Raw genomic sequence first — 10,060 nt, 5'->3', positions numbered from 1 at the left:
GTGAGATATGACAACTGGTATACCTCCATAGGTAGGATGTGGGTTAAAGGACTCCAATCCTCAGAGATTTGATCGATACCGTTTTCCTCACACGCTGTAGATCTCAAAACAGTAAATATAATGTGAGGTATAATCAGAGGGTCTCCATGCAACATGTTCTCATCCTAACTCCTCACAAAATGAATGGAGAGTGGCTGGGTATGAGCATCCTGAATGACAGTTGTTCTCTAACGTGACACTGTCCCAACCGACCCCGCTCCCCGCTGTTTCTATGTTTTGTATGCAAAGATCTTGATTTGCGGTTCCTTCATTCATGTGATGCAACGCTCAGCTGTTTCATACATGTTTTAAAGAGTTGATCTGACTCTATGGCTGACACAGGTTATTCTCAAGAGCAATACTCTGGCATTCACTTTGTGCAGCTGGTTGAAACATTTGGACTTTTTCGTACCTTATTTGATCTTCTCGCTTCCTCCCGGGGGAGAAAACCTTCCGCCTTTCGTCCCGACTTGACGCCTGCACACTAATGCCAAGTCTAGTATAATTAAAGGTGACACTTCCGGTACAGCCTTTCAAAATAAAGCCTGTGTTGACCAACTTGATGAACGTTGAGTTTTGAAGAATGACTATCTTAAAAGGAATGGTCAGTGTACAGAGGAATTTCTGTTTTCCAAAGGGTCTTGCGACAACATTCATGTATTCATGCTGTAGCCCATCCACAAGACATCCACCACAACAATTTGTCCCATCAGATATTGCACTCCCTTCTGTGTCCAAGGCATGATTTTGTTCAACCCAATATTTTTACTTCATTTCACCTTTTCAAAAATATCACCCCAAATACACAATGGATGTGGCTCTAAAATGTAATGTATTTTTCTTTGACAACTACTTTGCCAATCACGTTACATAAAAAATCAACATTGATTTGTACCCTCCTGTCCTCTTCCTTAGTCTCTGAGGCCCCAGCTCACCTGCTCTGTCTTGCACTAAAATGTAAGGGGTGTTTGATATTGTATACTTGTTAGACATTAAGGCAATATATGTGTGAAAATATGAATCACTGAAATAGATAATCATGTGTTAGGTGGCAGCCACTGAACAGATGTAGACGACAAGTGCAAAAAACAGATAAGATGTTTTGTTACGGATGCTATTTCACAGACCAGTTATGTTACATGAATATTTGTGTGTTATACAGTCGTCTAAGAGAGAGGGGACAAAAAGAGGACAGAGTTCATCAGCTGGCCAAGCAATAACAAAACACATCGAGAGAGGGTCTTCTTCTTTGCTCACTTAATTATCACCACCTTATACAAACATTATCGCCAATTTATATGGAAATAAAACAGTAAAATTACATATTCTGGGAGTTGATAGTATTTGTGACTTAAAACAAATGACTCATCTGTGTCTTGAGTAAGAACTTAAAGTTTTAAAGAGCAAACTTTGTCATCACCATTCGCAAGCATAATAAGAGTCTCTGTCTTTAGTGATACACACATTAACTAATGTTAGCACACACAAAATGAGGTGAACTGTATAAACAAGTAAGCACTCATCGCCCTTCCTTATGTGACTCTTCATCTTCACACTGAACAACGCAATTTATTTTCATAGCACAATTCATAAATCAAGGGGCTTTAAAAACATTTAAACTTTAAAGAGAGTTAGACAAACTTTAAGATATGGAATAAAAGAAAGTTTGAACATGTTTACAAATTTAGAGGCAATCCTGATATAGAAAATTTAACAAAAGACAAAATATAAGAGATAAACACAACTAAAGCAGCACAAAATAACAGGGTTTTAAGTATGCTGTTGAATGTGATCAGACTTAAAGTACACCTTAGATCCTCTGATAATTAGAGAAAAGAGTATGACTTACCCTGCAACTCCAACTTTTTGATTTAAATAATGAAAAACAACTTAAAACCTTGAAAGGCTGATCTGCATTAGGTATAGTGAAATATGCAAAGTTGCCCTTTGACCACTAGAGTGCAGTAGAAATACATCAAATCCAAGTTGAAATAAATAATAATAATAATCAGTATTGATACAGAGAGAGTCTAAGTTAAAAAAAAAAAGAGTGTCAGTCACAGTCCTCTTTGTCCAAAGTGACATGCGGCAGTCTGATCAAAGTCCTCTTCTCTCTGCAGTGATAAATATCACTGTACCAGCTATTTTCCCTATCCATATTTCTTCTTCTCATTCCTTTAATGTTGCGGTGAAGGACCACATTGAGTGTGTTTGTCTGTTTTCTTTTATTATTTCAGTCTGCCTGCTTCAGTCTAAATGCACAACCATACCGTAGGATTATAAGATTAAACCTCATTTACAGTCACAGTCATCATTGCTTTTCGTAGCCAGTAATAACAGCGGCAGGATTGTCATCCTCGTCCTTTCATTTGATAAAATGAAATCAGTTAAGGTTCAGCAAGCATGAAGTGCATAGACAGTACTGGCCGACATGGGCCCAGTCACTTATTTAAGGCTATTAACCAGAATAATTAAAACTGTGTCTTATTTCAGATAGACATTAATTGTTAATCATAAAAAGAAATGATGAGGACATGCAAGTTATGATCTATATTGGCTCCTTCTATGCCTGCTTGTCATTTCAGAAATGTGCAGAAAAAGCAATTAGCAAGAGCTGTAATAACAAATATGATAGAATATCTAAATATGTAGAGGTATAGAGAAAAAAAGGGTAGTTGGTTAATAAAACCAAAGCCACACATGACATTGTATTAGTCTCGCAAACCAACAAACTAGAGTAACGTCATACCCTTTGTTTAGATCCAAAACACCATATTGGTGAAATGAAAGAAATAGTTCAAGTAACATTAAGTAAGGATTAATGACAACATGCAACCACTGTAGCTATAACTATGTAGAACAAAGGTCTGTACACATCCACCGCAATATGTTCAGTCTCTACCAATCTGGTAGAACATTGTTAGATTTCTCATTATTGCACATTGACAAGAACATCAAAATTGACTCTGATTCACCTAACACCAGTGTCTGTCTCCCCACAGTCTTTATGATTCTGATCAGTGCAGCCAGTCAACTCTAAAAGGTCAAGTGGAGCTACAATTGGTCATTAACCAGCCTGTTCCACTCATATTGAATAAAGAGCGAGTAAAGCAGCCTGTGTGCCGCGCTGAAGACGACTTTAGGATTCAAGTCAATATTAGAGCTACAAGACAAGAGAGGCGGTTCATACGAGATGCCTGCTTACACTGCTGACACCACTGACGTTGCTTCATAAAGACCTAATGAAGCATTCACTTGACATTGAAACTTCTCGTGTCATAGAATTCACTTCGCAAGCAGAAAACGTTCTTCGTGACTCCTTGAGTCCTAATAGGACATGAGGTTGGCATTTACATTATTCTCTTATACTGGGATTGAAACCCAGCTAACACACAGTAGTCTACTGAGCATCTTATTACACCAATGGGCATTGCACTGTATATGCTTTACTGGACAAATAAAGCATTTATACAACATTTTAAATACTTGACCATGCTTTTATTGAGATTCGAACAAAATTACACCGGCATGGGACTACAAATTCATCAAGTACCAGAGTGAGAAATCAGGGGAGGGATAATCTAAAACTTGTTATACACTTACCAAAGTGAATCCACACAGCAAAAAGGAAGCTTGAAATGAACATTGATGTCTCTCTCTTCCCATGAGCCATACAACGCCATTCAAAGAAGAACTAGGTGGACATGATTTTGCAGAGCAAATTTCTTTTTGGATTGTGACATGTTGGAGAAGATCAGGTCTTTTAACCTGTGTGGGTGCAAAATGTTCTTCTCTAAAAGCCTCTAAGACACAAGAATAGTACGATTAAACCATTTGGAAAGAAGGTACAATGACTATTAAGGAGCACAACTACAAAAAGAAATAACTTATCACATTTTCATTTAGAGTATCAGTAATGAAAACACTTGAAATTATCATTTCCCACATGTGCAAAACCATCCAAAGTAATCTCAGTCATTCAGGCAGTGTTTAGCACCATGGACAGCGACACAGAAACTAAGCTTGTGTTGTCGTCCCTCAGGTTACACTGCTAGCACACATACATGTTTCTTTGGTACAAGCTATTCTAGTGACCTTTGGAAACTCATAGGCCACCGTACATTTTGCTTCGGCTGAATCAAACTAATTGGATAAGAAATGTTTTTCTTGCTAGTATGGCATTACTGCCTCAGCAATAATCAAAGTTATCATATCAGCCATAATTCAAGCTACAATGATTATAAGGAGCTACAGACAATGAAACTAGCACTACTAAGTTTACAGTGACCTATTGTGGTGTAGAATAACTACAAGCCTATTCTGTTCTAACCGATTGCAGCCACACAACATTTGTAGTGGTGGTGCATATTCTCAAATGTAGCATAATAGAATTTCTTACTTCATTTTCGTAAGGGATTATTCGCAACACAACATGCATACAACTTTCAATAAAACAATCGAATCTCACAATTTGGAGTGAGATTTTTGCATGGACCAATGTCGGCCCCAACCTAGCGCATTCTCAACTTAAAAAAAAAAAAAATTGTATCCACTCCCTATATGAGCACATCGCCCAATTGGTATGCACTCAGCGGGGATCGCCTTTGTTTTCCAGCAGCGCCTGTCCCGGAATATGGCCAATAATGATGCTGAGGGGCGGGGAGCAGCGCGAGCCGCAGACCCAGTGAGTCTGAGAGTCTGGCGGGGTGCCGAGGAGAGGCAGCAGGCAGCGGCGGCGGAGATGGGCTCACACCTCTGAATCACAAGTCAACCTCCAGTCGCTCGCACCTCTGAATCACATCTCAACCTCCAGTCACGCATCTCGGAGACGTGGGACGACTAGTTTTCTTTTTTCTTTTTTTTTTGAGGGGTTTTGCTTGTGGCGCTCAGAGATTTCTAGACTGAAGCTGCAGGAGCAGGAAGGTTTCTAGTTGCGTTCCGACGCTCAGCACTGTCGCCTCACCTGCACGGCCGGCGAAGAGGTCCGCGGTGGTAATAATGCATCCAGATAAGTACTTACCTGAACTGGTGGCCGAGAAAAAGAGCTTGGACCCCTCCCTTGTGCATGCGGTGCGTCTACTTGCAGAAGGTAAGTCAGGTATTTTTCAAGTCCGATCTACTCTGAGCTTTGCACAGTTATTTACCAAAGACATTCACCCGGTTACCTGCAACTGAAAACACCATTGCATTGCATTTCAGGGAAGTACAGTGACCTAATGTGAGCTCATTTCAACACATTGCCCTTGCCTCTTAATGCTTGCTCGATGGCAGTGAATTCACTGTGCTGTGTGTTTAATGGAGGCAGCTGCTCTTTGGCTCCAGTGCAGAACTTTTCTGAGGTTTTCTAACATCGAGGGGAAGAAATGCAGTGAGCACAGAAAGTAAAGTGTGTGTTAAGTCAAAGCGTGGTCACATCACTGACCTCCAAGTTCAACCTCTGCACACTACATTCAGAAAATGAACTTAAACTGTTCACGGAGCAGTTCTCCAGGATAAAAATGGCGAAAGGACTAATTCCCTACAATTTGCTGGATTTGAATAGTGCTGTTAACCTAAGGATATGTACAGTGTATTATTGCCATAATTACTCGGCATATAAGATTAGAATTGTAACATCTTTATCGGACCAAAACAAGTTGTCAGAAAGGACTTGTGTTCAGCAAACTTGACATGCGCCTTGAGTTTTCTGGATTCAAAATTAAGCCCACTGACCAAATATCATATTTCTTAGAACTCTACATTTAATACACAATTTAGGTAAATGCAATTTAGCATGACATTCACATTCTCTTTTATATCACTACTTATAGTAACTGTCATCAAGGTCACAGAGAAGAATTAATGCCATTGTGACCGATGTTCTACAGCCTTTAGATTTTATATTACAGTATATCTAACAAGGCAGTATACATCAGCTTCAACCTACAGCATAAAGTAGCCCAGTTCTGCATACATCAGGTAGCCTTGGTGTCATCCACATGCTGAGAATGTGTCACTTTGGAAAAGCAAACGCAAGAACTCAACTCAGCTCATTCGGTCCACAGATGTAACTTTTGCATTTCTCCAGCTCAAATCCCGACTGTGTGCTCTGAAGGTTTGAGTGATGTGCTTTTTTTTTTGGTGAATGGATGAGTGGATAAACTTTTTATTCTTGTGTCATAAATCCAAAGGGGCCTTGCTCACGTGGGCGTACAGGACACTAGAAAACGCACAGGAAAGCACTTGGTACTGTAGCTTGTATGAAAACATAGATAACAAATGACCACATTTACCATAGAACGCTTTGACATGTTGGCTGTAAATCATCAACAAATTCTCAGCTGTGACACACCCATTTATTGTAATCTATCTATTCTATATATACTAACAGTTTCTGACATGTTTATTAAAAGAGCCATGTCAAAATGTGTGTTAGTTTAATATGTGGTGATTGGACAGGGTGTTTGTGCTCTGGTGTTTTCTGCCCCTTGAACTTTCCTGCTGAAATGTGTTGATGAGTGTGGATGAAATGTGTCACGCTCTTGTCGCTAACTGTGATGCAGATGGGATCATCCATCACACAGTTCACTTTGCCAAATTTACAGGAGGCTGACTCACATAGCGAGGATACAAACTTTAAAAAAAAATTGTTTATCATATCCACATTGAACAGCAACTAGCATGTTTTCATGTTTATTTCATTCAGTTAAAGCATTCATTTGTGAATTAATAACAGTGCAGTTCCCCATAATGAGCAAGCTCTTCCACAATACAGTATATTACTGTATACAAAAACACAATACACTGCAATAGATGACAATATATTGCAATAGAAAAGCATGTATCCAGTTAACAAGGTGACACACAACAGCGTGCATCACACACAATGGTGGACAATCGTTATAATAAACTGTCAGTTCAGACCATCTCGCATTGTCAACTAGGAAAATGTTCAACTTAATCATCTGCGGGCAGCATGTGAAATACCCTGTTTGCGATTTCAACCACTTTCCCACAGTTATCATTTTTTGTCAGTCTATGCTCGTGGATAATGCAGAATCATACATATCAGTGGCCAGCAAGATAAACTTCCGTTTATGGATTTATACATTCACAGCTATTTTATCAGTGAGTAGCAGAGCATTAAATCCTGCATTTTTCACATCATGGACGATACACAGCATGGCATGGAATTACCATGGTCTCAGTTAAGAGCTCCATATTCAAGAAGTGAATATGTGTTTAAATGGTGTTGCCTCTAAAAATCATTTGTCTTTCCTTGAGCAGATTTAAAGCTGTTTGTGACAAAGCTCTTTCAGGGGGTGGGTGGGGATCATTCTCCTTCACAGCTTCTCTTTTCCTTTGATAGTTGGAGTAATTATATAAAAAAAAAAGATTATTTGAATACAAAATGTATAAAACTGTTAACCAGTCTTCCCATTTACTCCCAAAAACGGCTCCTTTTTTGGACACAAAGACAACTTATTTCAATGAAACATTAGCTTAATGATTGCTCAGATTGCCAATAAAGTAAATTCCTTCATGTGTTGCACCTTAATTTACCTTTGACTAAATAACAGTGCAGTTATTTTAAAAGTGGGTTGAAGAGAGAGTCAATAAAAGGAAGCCTTTAATGGATCCCAGTGGTTTTCCTACATGCCATGTAGCCTTGCAATGAAACTAATAAGGTGAAAAGAAAAGCAGACATGGAAGCAGATGTGAGATAATTGCTTGTTGAGAAAAAAGAACCAGACGTGTGCTATGTTTCCAATTTTAGGGTAAAAGGGACATTTTTCAAAATTTATTTTTGCAATCACTATTTTTACATTACCACTAAACATTTTGGCAGGGTATGTAATATCTTAAATGCCCTCACATGTGCTGCTAAGTGCAGGGATAATACAAACAAATCTGCATGAGATTCAACTTTACAGTGTTTTCACAAGCGCAACTTCATCATTTTGCTAGTTTAATGTCCATTAAGTTAAACATTTAGAGCTTGAACTGCCTTTGTCTTGAAACCCGACATTGTCTGAGCTCACAACTCTCTTCAATTCACCAAACACATGAGTTTGTACTCATCATGTCCATTTCCTCCTCGTGTTTAGCCATTTTGGAGGCATAAGTTTTCCCTCAAGTACTGAGTTGCCCTTTCTTGTGGTTCTCATGTTTAAACACAAGAGGGAATATTCTTAGAAAGAGGGGGAACAACCATCAGTTAATTACAGTACTGGTCAGTTTCTGCTTGCACGCATTGTATATGTAAATTCAGCGCCACATACTCAAGGCTGATGAAAATGCTCAGTCACAGCTCTATCGAAAACATGCTCACACCACATTTTGGGCAATGACCCTTTAACTTTAATTAAAAGTAATCAGACAATGCATGAACCAGTGCGATGCACTGCAACTCTTTTAGCCTTAGTTTCAGTCAGCCAATAATGAATAGCGATAATTAGCTATTGAGATGGTAAGCTTCAATGAGTGACTATTAAGGAGGTATGAATCTTACTCTATACTCGGAGTATATGAGGCTTTAAGAGTTGCTGCTTTCTGCATGGTGCATCATACAATCAATGTACAAATACATATAACAGGAGGCTTTCTTCAACACATTGATGCTTAGTCAGGAAGGTTCTATTAAAACGTCTTACATTCTTACGATTGATTTGGACGATGTGTCACCACAGAGTGCAATTCTCCCTCTAAGAATGGATTGCATTTAATCTACCCCGCTCCTATTTATCAATTGTTGCTCACACACTCCGTGTTTCCATTATGGCCCTGCTCAGTATCCAGCAGTGACCCAGCTCACATAGCGACAGATAAAACAACCCATGTGGTATGACCTATCAAAAGGACACAAAAATTACATTTCAGGAAAGTGATACATTGCATTACATTCTCAGCATTTAGCAGACGGTCTTATCAAAAGTGACTTACAATGAGCGTATAGGTCGAATAAGATTAGACTCCAAGGTTGTGAGCATTCCAAGCAACTGAAATGAGAGGACAAGCCAAAACAGCAGCACTCAGACAATTTATAAGATATCCGATTATGTTGCTGTGCCTCTTGAATGGTCACATACAGGACAGGTCAAATACAGAAATAGAAGTGGGATTTTTCGATGTAAAAACCAGCTAAAACAGAGGAAAGTGCAGGTGAAACAGTGGCATATGGTATTTAGGAAGGAAGGTAAATTACTCTCTTTTCAGATACTGTGGTTACATTTGAATATGGTTGATTAATCCCTTTCAATTCACTTGTAAATGACAGACTTGAAGTGATTAGACCACTACATGCTGATGGAGGCTAATGTCCTGTTTCGTCCAACATACCAGTAATTACATTTACACAGATTGTCCCATCAGACAAGGAAATAAAGTGCTACAGGGAGCAGGATGCCAGATAAACACAATTAGGACTGGAAAAAAGAGACACATACTGATCATGAAGGAACAAATTAATCAATGAATCAATCAATCAAAGAATAAATCGGTCGATCGTGGCTGTACATATTTTGCACAAATACAATCTACAACTGCAAGAAAATAATATGTGTTGCTAATTAAATATATGAAAAATATGGGAATTTAATTGAACAATACATTACATAACAAACAACCAAAATAAATCCAATAACATACAAAACACTTTTCACATAATCTAGAGGAAAGATTTGCAGATACATCTCATCCTTGGGGCTTTGCTGAAAATTGGCAACTAACATCAATAGGACTGAAGAGAATGCAGCGACCAGTAATCAAGATACTTTGCGAGGCTGCGAGCTGCCTTTCTTTCTGAATATTTTTGATTGAAAATTCAACAGCACCAAGTGTAATATATTGCCTTTGTCCTCTCATCCTACCTGATGTCCATTTCCCTAATTATCAAAGCCATACCTCCCCCCTGCTTTCCAAATCAATTAGACGTGCAGAAGGAACACATCAGCCAGTTTGTCAAATAACAGAGAGTAGAAGTAGTTGTGGTACTGTATCATTAAAAAATTATAGGTATATTTTATATTTAGGTCACACATAA

At 38.6% G+C, this 10,060-nt stretch overlaps 2 protein-coding genes across 7 annotated transcripts in view; one reads left to right on the top strand and one right to left on the bottom strand.

Moving 5' to 3' along the window:
* LOC116378195 (isoaspartyl peptidase/L-asparaginase) overlaps window positions 1-508 on the bottom strand; it is a 5,217-nt gene extending 4,709 nt beyond the window's left edge. Inside the window, exon 1 of the mRNA XM_031840017.1 lies at window positions 452-508. The gene's annotated coding sequence lies outside the window, so the exon portion shown is untranslated. The remainder of the gene's footprint in view (window positions 1-451) is intronic.
* A 4,290-nt stretch (window positions 509-4,798) lies between these two features.
* Window positions 4,799-10,060, top strand: part of khdrbs2 (KH domain containing, RNA binding, signal transduction associated 2) — a 57,400-nt gene continuing 52,138 nt past the window's right edge. For all 6 annotated transcript variants that reach the window (XR_004213851.1, XM_031876895.1, XM_031876888.1 and 3 more), the window contains exon 1: window positions 4,799-5,128. Coding sequence is in view for 5 of the 6 variants with exons in the window: in XM_031876895.1 (XP_031732755.1) it covers window positions 5,038-5,128 (91 nt within the window). In the remaining variant the exon portion in view is untranslated. The remainder of the gene's footprint in view (window positions 5,129-10,060) is intronic.

Source organism: Anarrhichthys ocellatus, unplaced genomic scaffold (assembly GCF_004355925.1).
Source record: "Anarrhichthys ocellatus isolate YVR2014 unplaced genomic scaffold, GSC_Weel_1.0 scaffold3, whole genome shotgun sequence".
Taxonomy (NCBI): domain Eukaryota; kingdom Metazoa; phylum Chordata; class Actinopteri; order Perciformes; family Anarhichadidae; genus Anarrhichthys; species Anarrhichthys ocellatus.
The sequence above is the reverse complement of the archived record's forward strand: the minus strand, read 5'-3'. Positions and strand labels throughout refer to the sequence as shown.